Raw genomic sequence first — 15,418 nt, 5'->3', positions numbered from 1 at the left:
TAAGGTTAAGAACTAACTGTAATGACTCGTTAACACATTAGACAAAACATGAGCTTCTGGCAATAATCTGTAAGAGTAACTGAAAACCGAGTGGCATAAAATTATTATTTACTGTAAATATTATAAATTATGTACTTTAAAATTCCACAAAAAAAGTTACAGCTCTTTCATTAGTATCATACAAACACAGCAGAAGGTACTTTTCCAAAAGCTATCAGGTCAAATTTTGTCCTGATTCAGATTTTGGTTAATAAAGCTACAGCTTTCTGCAAAACATGAATTAATGAGAAAAACCCATTTAAAACAAGACTTTTTATTTAGACAGCAAATCCAAAGTGTCTGCACCTTACCCAGGCAGTCCACTAGTAAATAAGAAACTGTTAATGAAACAAACCAAAAGCAACGAAAATCCCAAAGCAATCTTCTTACACTAGTAATTGGGGGGGGGGGGGGGAGTTGCTAAAAAATAAAGAAGATCTGAAATAAATTTATGAATTATCTTAAGTACAAGACTACCTGTTCACACATTAACTACATTTGTTCTTTAAATCACTTCCCAGTGAAAACTACAAATTATAGTGCTTAAGAGAACACCCCCCCCCCCAACTCAAATCAACATATTAACAGTAAGAAGGGTTTACATTGTTGCATGAGCTAAGTGTGGTAGATATTATTTAACTTAAAACCTGCTAAGTAAGTTTTAAATGTTTGCTTGTTGCAACTTTTTCAGTGTCTCTTTCCTCTCCTATAAAAATCTCTTTTTTTTCTCATCAGTATGTCTATCAGATCCCCCAGATGGCCTGCGTAACCAGCAATCTTTGTCATGTGAAAAGACTATGAAACACAACTTCAAAAATTCATTTAAGCATTCCATTTTCTTTCAGGACAAAGTGAAAAAAACCAAACAGTACAGATTTTCATTTACAGGGACATTCACCTTTATGGAAGATGTCGGCTACTGTTCCTGCTAACTTGAGGTCAAAATGACAACTATTTCTGTATCCAGGTAGTTCTAACAAAACCCATAGTCTCACTGAAGTCAACTAGAGGTTCAAAGGGTCAATGAGTTTCTTACAAAAGGAAACATGTGGAAAGAACTGATTTCAAGACTGGACACTGAAACAGATGGGTACTATGAATATTTGCGCCACAGCTATCCAGAGGGAAGAACTGATATGTTTTACATGGAAGTCACATAGTTTCAGTTCTCCATTCTTAAACACACTGTGGCTGTGTACTGACCTGAAAGAAGTGAGCCCTGCAGCAGTCCTCAAACACTGCCTCTGCTGAAGTTTATCCACTAAACTGGCAGTAACTGACACTTTACATTCCAATTACAAGTAAAATGAGATTCCAATTCCAGTTCAACTGATTTAAATCTAAGATTATTCCACTGATTTGCCAACAGTTCTCTTTTCAAGTGTAAATTCAGACTGACTCAAAACATTCTTCTCTAATACTGCTGGTGCCATCATTTCTGGGGCAGAACGGAGTGAATTTGTTACACTCCAGAGCAAAATAGTACAACTTTCCATCCTAAGAAGTCACCTACAACTCGTTTCTGACAGGAGGAAAACAGAAAGCCTGTATGTGGTTAGCCTACAAAAGAATCAGCACTGAGAAGGTGATAAATTTTCAAACGGTCCTTAACCAGCATGCTGGGTGGCCCAAAATTTTATAAAGGTTATTTATGAAATATGATGGTTGTTAGTGGTTACAAATATTTTCACACCTTAACTAGACATATATAACAAACTGAAGCTCAATGCATTAAAGCTTCCAGGATAATATGCCAAGAAAATGATTTTCCATGCAAACGTCCAAAAACTTCACAAAGCAGCATGTAGGCACTGCTTTTCCTTATGCAAAACCCCTGATCTAAGAGAGAAGCATCCGTCTATGATCAAAGTATTTACAATAAATGAAATTACACAAATTTTAAGACACACCAAATGTTGTGACAATGCTTTGGCCAGTGTTCTTTTAAGTAACTGTATATAAATCTGCATACTCAAACTCACTCACTAAACTCCAAAAACAGCTGGGGTCTGAACTATCTCAGACTTGCCAAAGCATTTACTCCAATGTCCTTGCGTTAAACTAGGCTGGAAATCTCACAGTGGAAAAACACCAGAACCCTCCTCTCTGTGAAAAAAATGAAAGTATCTTTTAATTTCAGAGCATGAAATGTGGGTGTAAGATAAAGCAAGGACACAACTATCTCTCTCCACAGACAACAAGAAACTAAATGTTAAAATGTGTTGCAACATATAGCAAAATATTCCTGAATCTCCCAGTGGGGAGGGAAAACAAGAAGGAAAGGAAAGCAAGGGGGGGTGGGGAGAAAAAAAAGAGAAGACTCATTAACTGTGATCTAGTCTGCCATATTAAGAATAACAGAACCCACATGATATGTTTATTGTTGATCCTTGAGAATGGAGGCCTATCTGTGATCTAAATGACATAAAATGCCACTCTCCTAAATTAGTTCTAACTTTCTCTTTAAAAAGGCCTGGGATGAACGTCTTTATTACTTTCAACCCTTAAAAAAACTCAAGTCTCAAACTAGTTACATACTGTAATGCCACTGTATTTATTGCTGCCATCCTCGGAAGAAAAAAAAAACCAAAACAACAAACAAACAAACAAAAAAATCAAACCTGCAAAAACCTCTTCCAAGCCAAGCGTCCTTTAAATAGCAGATTCAGGAGTATCAAACACTAGGCCTCTGCAGTGCCACACAGACAACTCTGGTCTGACTGCTACGTAAGCTCGGTCATGCTCGTTAAGTGTGGTCCAGGGCCATGTTTACCGAGATCACCCTCCCGAGGATGCAAGTCCCCTGCATGGCAGCAGTTTTCAATCTCATTTCCTCTCACGATAAAGCTGGGAGCGCAACTGAGTAAGATCTTTCACCAACTGCCATCTTTCTACTAAGTCCAGAAGGAGCAATGACAACCAGAAGGGCAGACCGTCCAACAACCACCCTTGCCAGGGCCACCAAGATCTTCGTGGCTTGCACAGGGGGGGGACGACGGGGACGGGGGTTAGGGTAAAGAAAAGGGCTGGCAGAAAATAAATTGGGGGGGGGGGGAGGGGAGAAAAAGTGCAAGCAAGACACACACGGTTACACGTGAACGATGGAAAAGCCGAATTAAAAAAAAAACTCAACCCACCACCCCGCCTTGCTGCCAGAACCGCACTAATCAAGTCTCCAGCTCCCCCCCCCCCCCCCCCCCGAGAATTTTTTGGGGGAAAAGCTCCCCCAGTACCACAAGCAGAACGCACCCCTCTCGTCCCCACTCCTCCTCCCCGGCCTTCCTCCCACCAGGCCCCCAACGCGGGGGGGAGGACCGACCCCATGCCGTGTCGACCCGCGCCACGCCAGCCTCCCCCCCCCCCCCCCCCAACCTCCACCCGACCCGGCCTGCCCCCCCACCCCTTACCCGCCGCGGTCTCGGTCGCGGCCCCGGTCCCCGAAGCCCCTCATCGCACCCGGAGGGGTGGGAGAAAGGCAGCGGAACGCCGGCCGTGGGGACGGCGAGGGACTGGGGGTACGGGGAGACGGTCCAGCCAGGGGCGGCTGTGTCTCGGAGGAATCGCTTTGCGCCACCTCGCTTCTTTGGTGGGATACAAAAGGAGAAGAGGTGGTCAGTGGGTCAGAGACCCGCTGGACGTCGGCGGAGGGAACGGCGGGGCTCTCGGTCGGCTCCAGGGCCCGTGAAGTGTGGAGACACCAGCGTCTTCTTCCTCCGGGCTCCCGGCACAAAATGGCTGCCGCCGCCCCAACCCGCTTCAGTTACGTTACGGGCGGCCCGGCGCTGCGCAAACTGCGGCCCTCGAAAATACCTACGGCTATTCCCGGAAGCCAACTACGCCCTGAACTCTGTTGGCGAAACAGTGCTCCGCGCGGCAGGCCAGTTACGAAAGGTGCGTAGCGTTCTTTACTTGAGCCGGGCCCCCGCGTGAGGAGGGGTGGGAGGAGAGGAACGCTCTCCCTATTCCTCAAAGTCTGCTACGCAAAGAGTCAACCCTGTAACCCCTTCTAGACGGTAGGGAAAACCTAGGCCGAGGCGTACGTTACGTAAGTACACGGCGTACGCCAGTTGCGTAACTGAGGCTGGCGTAGGGCAGGAAGAGCCCGTGCGTTTTGCGTAAAATTCTTCCGCGGGTTGTGCAGGCAGGGTTGGCGGAGGGTAGGAGGATTACGTAGTCGGGTTTGGAGAATACGGCCTTTCGCCTACGCGCCTGCTGGCTCCGTGGAGGGTGGCAGCGGGGCCGAGGAGACAATAACGGGAGCGCGGGGCGACGGGGGGGGAACCCGGCCCGGGGTGGGGGGAGCGGCCCCTCGGGCCTCCGTGGCGAGGCCGCACGGGTCCGGCGGGATGGGGTTTTTCCTCCTTTTTTCCCCCCTCCGGCAGATTAATAGGGCGCTGGGGCAGGAGCGGGAGTGACAGCAGCCATGATGTTTGCTTTCGCCTCAGTGCCAGAAGGCCAGGAGAACATGGCACAACGGGCCCCAAAACGGGTCGTGCCAGTAACCCCTGGTCACGCACCCCGCTCTGCAACTGCAGGGGGTTCATGGCAACCTCTCCAGAAAGTAAAAGAATTCACCCCTTCGCCCACTGTGGCGTTATTGCGTGCGATCAACGGAACGTACTGGAAGGATGCCGGGCATGGCATAGACACCGTGTTTATGGCCTGCTACCGTTTTGACTCGCCAAATCAACCCGAAACTCCTAGCTATAAAATAAAATAAGCCATGAGGCAGTTACGTGGCATAGAGCGTAAGTTCTTTTGTGCTTCTAGCAGCTACCACCAAGTGGGCAGTCGGTCTGTCCCGGCACAAGAAGCCGTGTCTGGTGGGTGATGTGTCTAACCCAAACCGCAGCCGCGCCATCAGCAGTGCTTTCTGGACTGTCAGGTGATCGAAAATCAGTCTTTGTCTCTCTAGACTTCTCTCCACTGTGAAAAGCAGTGCTTTACCTCAGGAAAAATACCAAAGATCTGTTAAGAAACCACTCAAAGGCGGCAAACTCTCTAGCTCTGTCACAAGGTAAACCCTGGCCACCACAGTGTCAGGCTTTTCTTGGATGAATTTCTGGTCATCGCTGCCTTTTTGCTTCAGGTTGTCTTACATGCATTAGTTAAGCTAAATGAAAAAAATCTAACCACGGTTAGACCCATTCTAATTAGCATTTTTATACGAGAGGACAAAGTAAGGCCTTCCCTTGAAGCGTCTAAGATATAAATTGTTGGGTTTATTTTAAAACAAGCAATTCCACGAGCCTTGGAGGTAACACAAACTGAATTGGTATTTTGTCCCCCGATCCGCCCATTTCTCTCTTTACTCCCAGCTTCTTCTTTTGCTCCCCCCGTGACAAACATCTCTGGCTAGTTCGGAGCTACGCCTGTGCTGGCTGGCCAGACAGCACGCTCCCTCAGCAAGCCGAGTCGCAACTGCTTTTCCCTCGGCGTAAGTACCAGTGCCAGCCTCTCTGCCCTATCTAGCCACTGGTTTTGTTTTCTTCTGCTTTTTGATAATATTGAATATTATTTAATAATAATCTTTAATTTTCTTACTTATATTAGGAGACTGACAAGACAATTATATAAAGTTTGTTTCTTTAGAGAACTAGACGAAAGGTTTTAAAATGTTGGGTTGCATCTGGGTTATTTCTCTCATGAAAGATCAGTGAGATTATTGAGAGCAGGGTTTGATTCAAAGCACCCAAATATAAGCAGAGTGCTGTTCTAATTCATAATCTTTATTTTTAACTTTAATAAGAACAGTTTTAAAACCTTCTCCCCAAAAAGCAGAAAATGCTAAATAAAAATACAAAAGTTATCTAGTCAAGATAAAAATGCCTAAAAATGTATTTTTAAAGTAACTTCTTCCTCTACAGTACATGACAGTCCATCAAGCTCTTGGGCTGTTGGTCCTGCCACTGCCTTTTCCATCTATTTATGTCAATTTTATAACTGAGTTTATTCCAGTTCTGTTCCCTTTCGCAGTTAAATTCTACCACATAGACACTCTCTTTGAAAGAAACTAAAAAAGACTATTAATCTCATGTGAAAGGACAGCTTTGATTTTCACAAAATATAGGAAAAGGAATCTTTGAACAATTCACAAGCTTATTTCTTAAATCTTTGTCTGCTGAAAGTCCATTTGAAAAATGAAGACCCTAAACGAACCAAATTCTATTCAGATCAATAAAACTGAACTGTACAGAGTTCATCCCAATGTTCTCCCAAAATATCTCAAATGGTTCCCAAAAGATAAAAATGCAGCCAGGCAGTCAGTGACCTTGCACAAATCTTCATCCCAGCTGCCCAGGTGGTTTTCAGCTGTACATTTACATCGGTTTCTGCCTATTCTTTGGCATCCCCAATCCCTCCAGCAGTTATTGCAAATGTGGCTTCGTTTTCAGGCATCTCAGGGCTGCGAAAAAAAGAAACAAGAAACTTGTGGATTTCCCCATGTTACATGCAGTTGTGAAACAGCCCCCAAAATGTTGTAAGTGTAAGCAACCTGGAATACTTAAAATACATTTTTAATGACTTGCATCTGCCACAGGTTACCAGGTAAAGTGATACTAATTGTGTCAAGCAAAACTTAGTAATTTAACAGCTCTGGAATTTTCCTGCCAAGGGACCACCAGTCTTACCAAACTATTTGATGGTCTTCTTTAAGAGATAGGCATCTAGTAGGATTTATGAGGAAAGATTATGTAATTTAATGTATGCTATAATGCAAGACAACTTTAAGTCTGTTCATTAGTTTGTCCTTTCAGATTTTCTCTCAACTTACCATCCAGAAACGTGGCTAGTTTGAAACCATGAATTGGCTGTCAAGCTATTAAGTTTCAGTACCTTGAACTTCATCACCTTACGACTGCTCCTAACACAGCTTCCTTCCTGTGAAGGAAAGGTGATTTACCTGTCGTATATCTTTGCAATACGCAGTTCCCCTCTCCCTTTCCTCAAACTAATCCTGGTAGTTGAAGCATGAGCAAGGATGTGGCCCCCAATGGGCTTTTTTGGGTCCGCCTGAAAGCTAAATTAGCAAGAAAGTTGTGATGATTCACTGTGCAAATTCCATAGGTTAATACTGTGATTAATTGTCAGACGAGGCATATTGATTGAGCTCAGTAACGAATAATACACAGGTAAATATATCAAAAAAGGACTTTGAACACACTTGCCTCAAGGTAGAATGTTCAAATGTTCAATGCTGGCATAATTTCCCTCTCATTAAATTCAAGAGGCTCAAGAAATACACACCTTACACTTCATATATAAGCTGGTCCAAAAGAAAATAGGGTGCTTTTTCAATACTTTTTATGGCTTGTCCTCTTCATTCAAGTCACAAGTGAAAGAAGCCATCATGTCAGGCAGCAGATAAACATAAAAAAGTCTCATTATGAAAACTGAGGGAAACCTATAGGTGTCACCCATGAATGATTCATCATACCAGAAGGACCAATGACCAATCTGAACCTTCATTTCGGTGTGTGTTGCTCCATACAATCTCAGTTCTCATCTCTGTTACATATGTAATAAAAAAGAGAAGAAATTTTTTAAAAAGGAGAGAGAAAAAGCATCTTACGTCATAGTTGCTCCTGGATCAGCAGTCATCTGGTTGGTCACAAACACAGCCACATTATATTCTGCAATAGAAAACAATGCAAAGAAGGTGGACTACATCCAATTAGAATTCCAAAATCTTCTCCCATCCATGGTAAAAGCAAGGCTGCTGCTGAAGCACTTCAAATTTCAAATGAAAGAGAAGAAAATACTCTTTATGTCTGATGGCTGGAGTTAATCAGGAGACAGCCTAAATTTGCTCCTGTTTGACTTCAACTGTAATACACCAAAAATGACCACTTTTCAGAATTCCACTGAACAAGTCTTTCTCGGTTCTCATCTTCTCTGTTGGCTCCCTGCCCTCAGCCCCCTCTCCCTCCCTTTGTCTGTTTGCCTTTTTTTTTTTCCCCCCTCAATTTACTGCATGAAAAAACATTTACTCATTCCTCATCAAGATTTCTGCAACATTCTAAAGAGGAGGAGCCCTTTTCATCCTTCCTCATCCCTCAGAGCATCACAAAGTACTGAGAATGTGGCAATCGGCACGGCTTTTTATATCTCTGTGCCTTCATCCTTTTTTCTATTCATGTTTCTCATGTATTTAGACTGTCAAAATTTGGGAAAGACAATTTCTCTTATTGGGTATTTGTCCAGTTCTACAACCTATTCTCTCATTTAGGACTTCTCTCAACAGTATTTCTAGGAAAACTCTAAATGTTGAATAGTTCTAAAGGTTCCTTAATCTGTCATCTTCAAATAATATATTATCAGTTTGATCTTTTTGGTAACTGACAGAGGTGTAAAGTGAGGAAAGATTCCTGGGCCAATGCCTGATTGATAATACACTCAGACTATGAGGTGGGTGTGCTACCAACAGCTACTGTTTCAGGAACTCCAGTCCATGTTTTCCAAATTTTGCAATGTTTCCCTTACCTTCCGATATTTTTTGGAGCCTAGACAGCATCTGAGCGAGTTTCTGTTGTCGTTCAGCCAACTCTCCACGACCACTGAAATCCACACGGAAAAGTGCCATTATGGAGTCAATGATCTGCATTGTAATTATGCTAGATAAGTAAATATAGTGAAAGAAAATAGAAAAACTTGTTCTGAAAGCAGTAAGCATACAAAAAAAAATTACTCTTGTACCAATAACTTGAAGATACCAGCTTCTTCATGGAATTTGGCTGCTACATAGTCAAGCAATTCCATCTGATGTTCACCTGGTGGGAAGTACAGTTGCCAAGTGAAATTAGGACCAGAAAGAGCTCTGAAGGAACAAAAGCCTGAATTTTAAAATTCCACTTTAAACATCCGCACTGCTTATATTTGCACTGCCAGCAGTTTTAAATCCAGTGCCCAGTAACAAGCTACCTATAACAATACCCAACAGTGCCTGTGCCTCTGCAGGTTCCCATTTCCACTTGCCCAGCTAACAAAACTGTGAAAAGCTTCACAACTGTCATGGTTTAACCCCAGCCAGCAACTAAGCACCATGCAGCTGCTCGTTCACTGCCCCGCACCCAGTGGGATGGGGGACAGAATCAGGGGAAAAAGTAAAACTCATGGATTCAGATAAAGACAGTTTAATAGGACAGAAAGGAAGAAACTAATAATAATAATAATGAAATGACAATAATAATAAATGCATGAAGACAACTTTTTTGTTAAGAACTGAAAAGCAATATAAACGTTTGAATTTAATGTTGAATTAAATGACACATGGAAATTGTATTAGTCATATTATTCACGTTCGTATTGTACTCTCAAAGTAAAAGTCTCATTTAAAACATCCTTGAAGTTTTAATGCAACTTCTTGTGACAGAGCATGTTGGAGCTGTCCCTATAAAGTTCCATTCACAAGATCATAGAGAATTTCTCAACAGCAGTTATGGAATTAATTTGCATTCAGGCAATCGTGGGTACATTAATTGGTGCTTCTCTTACTAAGATGCTACGCTGACCCTCGTCGTATACATGGCAGAGTTCACTTAATGTTGTGGCAAACTGCAAAACTTTATGTAGTGCAGCTGAGCTGGAATACTTACACTGAGCAAGTCTGCTCAGTGTACAACACCAGAAACAGAAAACGGAAGCAAGCTTACAACTTCTTTTGTTAGCAGCAAAACTTTCTTTATGATCCTCAGTGGGCCATCTCAGTTAATAAACTGAGAACTATTAAGATGGGAGCCTCAGAGAAAAAACACAGATATCATGCCAGTTGCAGTGATGGTCTTACTAGTATATGCACGTGCGTACAGCACGTTGTCAAGTACTGCATCGTGGTCAACATTGAAGCGATCAGCAATGTCACGAAGACGGTCTGGTCGGCTGACATCAGTCAAAGTTAAGGATTTCCATTTGTACAAACTATGCTCTGAAAATCATAAAACTCCATTCCAAATAGAACTATGGGGAAAAAAAGAATAATATTTATTTTGATCCTAGAGAAAACTGACTTTTTCTGTCCACTCTGTCCCACATACGCTAAAGATAGTTTAGGGCTCACGATAATTGTTTTGTGTTTAGGGTTTGAGGCGGGGCTGGGGGGTTGACATACGGATATCTGTGCTCAAGGAATTTAGCCATGAGCAAAACCTATTTACACACAGTCTACCACAGATATGAAGTGTTAAAAATAGTGTTTAGTACTTAGATGAATTTCTCTTGAAGTAAATAGAAAAGCTTTTGTCAACTGTTGGAGACATATTAGATCTCAAAAAAAACAGTTTAAAAAATCTGTATCCTAACTCTTAATTTTACCAGGTTGGATTACATCAAATGACAGAAAAAAAAGTCACTGCCTTGTGGGCCACTACACATTGTGCTCTCCAGGCTTTCTGTATCAGTCATAATATTTTACGTGTAGGAAGAGCCTCCTACTTGCTAATAACAAAATGAACTGCCTTTCCAGTGCAGGGTACCGGTAGCTTTCAACGGTCCAAAAGATACAAAGTGTTTTCAGTGTCAATGAAGATAATCTTTCCACCTGTGTAGCCATTCGGTCCTGGAAGCTGAGCTGTCACTACAGTGAATCATAGAAGATCAAAATGAAAAAGCAGGAAAAATATTTTCTTACTCCCTCTATTATTATTTTTTAATAAAATATGACTGCTTATCCATATCACAAAGAATGACCTGTTTTAATCAATGTGGAAATCGGGAGTATCTTAAGTCTTACTGCCGTCTTGAGAAGAAACTCAAGCCACTTTTCTCAATCGGAGATCAGATGTGACTTAATTAATGGTATCAAAATTGTGTTTTACTCAGTACCATCACTTAATCTGTATATTTTATACTGAAAATAGGTAAGGATACTATTAAGAAGTTCTTAGGCGCAAAGCATCCTCTTAATCCTCTCCCCAAATTAATGGTATTGATTTAGTAGGGTTTTTTTTCCAGCTGTAACTCATGATAAAAAATTCTTTGGCTATTAGTTTTTCCTGATATGCAAATAGTTACTGATTGTGGGTTTAGTCCCTTTAGAGTGAATAAGCTAAAATACTCAACTCAGTTGTAATCATTCATGCAAAAGGGTATGACTCTGCTGACTATTAGACTGTACTAAACAGAAGAGGCTTATTTTTCCAGAAGGTACCATAATTTGCTTTATAATCTGGGGTTCATTTAAGGGAATGTTTTCCCACCTCGTGTCTGATAACTGTATTCCAGCAGCATTAATAGTTGTATTAGTTATTATTTACTACTATTTACACGTTGAGAGAGATCGCTGGGAAATTAGAGTCCTGCTGTATTTGGCACCGCCCAAATACGGTGACTGCCAAAGTCTTTGTTCGTCCAGTTACTGTCAGCCAGTAGTATCCTTTCAGTGCCCTTTCAGAATGTCATATTCAGCAAAACCTCTTGAAACCAGGAAATTAAAAGAGTTGCTGAGAAATAATCTTGCCTTTGCCCTTTTCTGAGCAATGCCCCTGTCCACCTGTAACCCTTATTTGTACTCTGCTTTTCCAGATGGTGTGTTTCACTGGTTTCTCTAAGACAGTCTATTAGCTTCTCTCTCCTTATGGCAAAACTTACATTGATGTGAGCAGTATTAAAAAGTGATCATTTATATGACTTCTCTACTCAAACACAGTTAATGGAGGTAAGAGTCACCAAGGTCTGTTTCACTGTATTTCTAAAGATATAAAATTCTGACTTGTCTCTATGTGTTTAATTCTGATATAGTTGTAAAGAATGGATTTACTGAGAAGAATAGGGGTCTCTCTTTTAAGGTATTACACCTACCACAAAGGGTGTGAGATAGCTGGGTTTTGCCTGTCCGGAACTCTGTTAAATAAAAAGATTAAAAAAAAAGGTCAGGGTGTCTTTTTCTGAGTTTGCCAGATTCAGGAGTTACTGCAGTTAGAAACACTCTTACTTACAAAATTCACCTCAATCTCTACCTTTTAAAATCATTTAACCCCAATTTATAAATCATATTCTGTGCAGTAGAAATATGTTACATGAAAACCAAAAAACTGAAATGCATTATTTTGATCATGCTTGACTGCTAAGATCATTTATTCTTTTCTGTGTGGAAGTTAAAACAATGTGGCACCTGTGGAAAAGTGTTAACTGAGGGGGAGGGGGAAAGAAGTGGTTGATTCCACTGACCTGGCCCAGTTTCATTTTCAGTAAAATGATCAAGGAGAAGCTTATGAGTTTATTAATCTCACTATATCAAATCATGTTAGTCTCCAGTTTATCTTTTCTAAACGGAAGAGTACTGTGTTTTATGAACTGTTATTGTTGTTGAAGTGTTAACCACCAACTGATCAATTTTACTATAATAGTAGCTTAATTGTAATTTCAAAATCTTATATGAAGTGCAAGGTACTCTAAGTGTGCATAAATAAAATACCTTTTCTGGCAGTTTTGTTACTGGAAATGAACACAGATTGCATCAGGGAAATCTCTTTCCTATATGACATGTTAGTAATAGTATTAATAATGCTATGTTGTACTGAATCAGCATGCCCCAAGTCTAAAGATTACTCAGTTCAAACTTAGTCTGCAAGCAAATGAAGAGGAAAAATGGGAAAACACGAAGAGAAGAGGATTCTTTCTCCTTACCCTCATGCAGGTACTCATCTTTATGACTTCAATGTGATAAGTTTGATAGAAGTAATCCAGCTTGATTTAAAAATCTAAGTTGCAATTCTTTGTTCAGTAATACTCATTTAACGTGGTTTTCTCACCTCCAAAGGCCTCAGTGATTGCCATGCTTTCAATCCCACCACCCAGAAGTTTACTGGAGAGAGAGACAGGATTACGATGTAGTTAAACCCACAAAATCACAAGAGGAAAGTAAAAAAGAGAAATTTTTGCTACTTTAAGAAAAGTTATTTCTGCCCTAAAGCCCCTCACTTGATGCATTAAGTGCAGGGCACTAAATGATCACTGATTCATAAAGAATTAACTCTGTCTTAACCTCCCTTCCTGTGTGCAAAAGAAAGATCTATAGAAATTATTACTGGAAAGAAAGAAGAGAGAAAATACCTTTGAAAAGCTAACATTCCATAAAAATATCTCAAAGGATATAAGTCTTGAAGACTTTTCATTTTGACCCGAGACCTGCAGGTTGTTTTGACTAGGTAAAAAAAATGATGACATGTTCAGGATTTCTGGATGCAAACTCTGTTTATTTACAATGACTGTACAAAGTCCAGTTTCCCCTCAGAAAAGGAGCTTGGTTTTGTTGCTTACTGGTGCAGGCATCTTTGAGCCAGCACTAGCTCCAAATGCAAGGTAACCTATGTGTCCTAGCTGAATATTTATCCTTTATATTTTTGTGTCTCATTAAAGACAATAAATGTGATTATTGGAATGATTTGGACTAAGGAAGGATTTAAGTAGAGAGAAGCTTACTCAAATTCCTGGCTGCCAGTAGTAATATGAAATACCATCTTCCGTTTTTCACTGTACTCAAAGGCGGTCAGGAAGCCTGGTTCCTAAGGAAGACCAAAGAGAACATGAGAGGTTTATTTTAGCTTTAACCTGAAGGTAAAGTGCAATATCCCACATAAATATCTTCTCTCCACCCTAGCCTCCTTTACACAGATAGGGTATGAAAAGCACCACAGCACTTGTCTGCTGGTTGTAGAGTATAAAGTATTATCCCTTTAGCGTAACAAGCAGAGTAATTTTCAAAATTATCTTGATGATGTGGTGAAAAAAATCTGTTAAGAGAAATGTTGCACAGCATTTTGGAGAGGCCAGCATAAGTTTAAACTATCAGGAAAGTGACTGGCTTACAATAAGCTTGTTTGCGGCTTCTTTAATCTTGTCCACTTTGGCCTCTGAAAGCCCTTTTACATTGCACAGTGCCCGTCTTGTGGTCATCTGGATTCCTTTGATTGTGCAGATCCCAACTGACTTCAGTTTTTTAATATCTGCTACGTTCTGTGAAGAAAGTTCCCTCCTGTGAGTATTCGTGACAGTTAACAACTAGAAGGCGAAGTAAACCTTTGAAACATATTTTATTATACATTCATATGCATGTGTATTTTCACCAAGAAAGAAACAGATTTACAGTAAACTCTTCATTATGTAGTTTGTGACACCAACAACAGAAAATTTTGAGTAACATTGGTGTGAGGGATCATGGTGCAGAGACCAGATCTTTGCGCTTTTGAGAGAAAGGTGTCTTGGGTCCAGTTGTATTTACTTGTCCCTGTTCAGTGTCAGTCTTTCTAGATCCAGGCTGGTAGTAAAGACACAGTATGGATTATTTCAGATAGTGTGGAGCCCAACCTAGTAAACCCTATAACACTCAATCTGTCCTTGGTCCCTTAGCCCAGATAATCTGTAAACCAGATAATCTGATCGTGGATAATGGGGAGCTGACTTGCAAGGATTGTCAGAAGCTGACTCTAACTGCTGTGCTGTTTCTGTGTGTTTGCAGTACGTCCAGTTTAAAACACACGTATCCTCTAGATCTGACCAACACTTTGGGCTGGAATGAACTACTCGAGTTTTTTGTAAATTGTGCACGGCATGACTTCAATCAGCGCCCTACTGACACATTTTGCCTCCCCTCACCTCGTTTTATGATTCTGACGTCACTGGAAACTTAAAGGCAAGCAACAGATTACTCATAAGAAAACATACTATGTGAAAGATGTGGGATAATACTTCAATTTACCATTTCCAGCCAAGATTTTTCTCTGAAAAAAAACCTATGAACTGCATGTATCATCTATTTATCTAGAGCGTGTGGGTGCATAGGACATAAGAAGGGAGGGGGGTTATGCAAGAAATTAGTCATGTTCATTTGGAAGCTTATTTCTCATCCTATGATGTTTTTTGGTTATTACATTAACAGGGATGGGTGAGGTAAAATCAGTCACGAATAAAAACGACTCTTCCACCCAAAAGAATATAGCAATCAGCAATATAAAAAGGATTGAGCTGTTTTACTGTGTTTTTCTATCAAGACAACAGACTACTGCTGCAAAGATCATTTTTCTAGACCGAAACTTTAAATGCATTACCCTGCTTCTGCATTTCTTCAGCGGCTCACATCAAACTTAAGGCTGTTCTGCGTTACAAGTCTCTGTGTGGTAGACCTGGTTATAGAAGTTCTTGTTCTCTCCTGCACAGATACACCTTTCACCAACAGCTTATGTACCAACCAAGATCCTAGGATTTGCGCCTCCTTAGACTAAAGTTGAACACTATGACGTGTTGAGCAGTACTCCTGGCTTAACGCACTGACACGCCTGCCCACTTACACCAGCTCCGTGGCCTGATCCTCTACCTTATGTTGCAGCCCTGTCCCAGTTGTGTGCCTCTGAGGTGGAAAAGGGAGCAGACTGAGAACTTACAA

The 15,418-nt window shown here is 41.2% G+C and overlaps 2 protein-coding genes and 1 long non-coding RNA gene across 5 annotated transcripts in view; 1 reads left to right on the top strand and 2 right to left on the bottom strand.

Annotated features, from left to right (window-relative positions):
* Nucleotides 1-3,826, bottom strand: part of DDX17 (DEAD-box helicase 17) — a 20,875-nt gene extending 17,049 nt beyond the window's left edge. Inside the window, exon 1 of one of the 2 annotated variants that reach the window (XR_005934257.1) lies at nucleotides 3,447-3,824. Coding sequence is in view for 1 of the 2 variants with exons in the window: in XM_030040696.2 (XP_029896556.1) it covers nucleotides 3,447-3,490 (44 nt within the window). In the remaining variant the exon portion in view is untranslated. Of the gene's footprint in view, nucleotides 1-3,446 lie in introns of both variants that reach the window. The other variant, XM_030040696.2, reaches the window with a different exon arrangement.
* Nucleotides 3,799-15,418, top strand: LOC115352472. 2 transcript variants are annotated; one of them, XR_005934259.1, is made up of 5 exons: nucleotides 3,799-3,930; nucleotides 11,560-11,692; nucleotides 12,563-12,673; nucleotides 12,797-14,013; nucleotides 14,495-15,418. It is a non-coding gene; the product is annotated as an uncharacterized LOC115352472 (long non-coding RNA). The 2 variants fall into 2 exon arrangements; XR_005934258.1 differs by lacking the exon at nucleotides 3,799-3,930 and having other exon boundaries at nucleotides 11,386-11,692.
* Nucleotides 5,192-15,418, bottom strand: part of DMC1 (DNA meiotic recombinase 1) — a 33,119-nt gene continuing 22,892 nt past the window's right edge. The window contains exons 11-21 of the mRNA XM_041129642.1: nucleotides 13,846-13,992; nucleotides 13,459-13,541; nucleotides 12,789-12,841; nucleotides 11,836-11,877; nucleotides 10,540-10,612; nucleotides 9,827-9,918; nucleotides 8,737-8,810; nucleotides 8,524-8,638; nucleotides 7,613-7,673; nucleotides 6,944-7,060; nucleotides 5,192-6,445 (exon numbers count right to left, since the gene is read on the bottom strand). Of these exons, the coding sequence (XP_040985576.1) occupies nucleotides 6,376-6,445; nucleotides 6,944-7,060; nucleotides 7,613-7,673; nucleotides 8,524-8,638; nucleotides 8,737-8,810; nucleotides 9,827-9,918; nucleotides 10,540-10,612; nucleotides 11,836-11,877; nucleotides 12,789-12,841; nucleotides 13,459-13,541; nucleotides 13,846-13,992 (927 nt within the window). The 3' untranslated portion in view covers nucleotides 5,192-6,375. The remainder of the gene's footprint in view (nucleotides 6,446-6,943; nucleotides 7,061-7,612; nucleotides 7,674-8,523; nucleotides 8,639-8,736; nucleotides 8,811-9,826; nucleotides 9,919-10,539; nucleotides 10,613-11,835; nucleotides 11,878-12,788; nucleotides 12,842-13,458; nucleotides 13,542-13,845; nucleotides 13,993-15,418) is intronic.

This window comes from Aquila chrysaetos, chromosome 17 (assembly GCF_900496995.4).
Source record: "Aquila chrysaetos chrysaetos chromosome 17, bAquChr1.4, whole genome shotgun sequence".
Lineage (NCBI taxonomy): Eukaryota > Metazoa > Chordata > Aves > Accipitriformes > Accipitridae > Aquila > Aquila chrysaetos.
The sequence above is the reverse complement of the archived record's forward strand: the minus strand, read 5'-3'. Positions and strand labels throughout refer to the sequence as shown.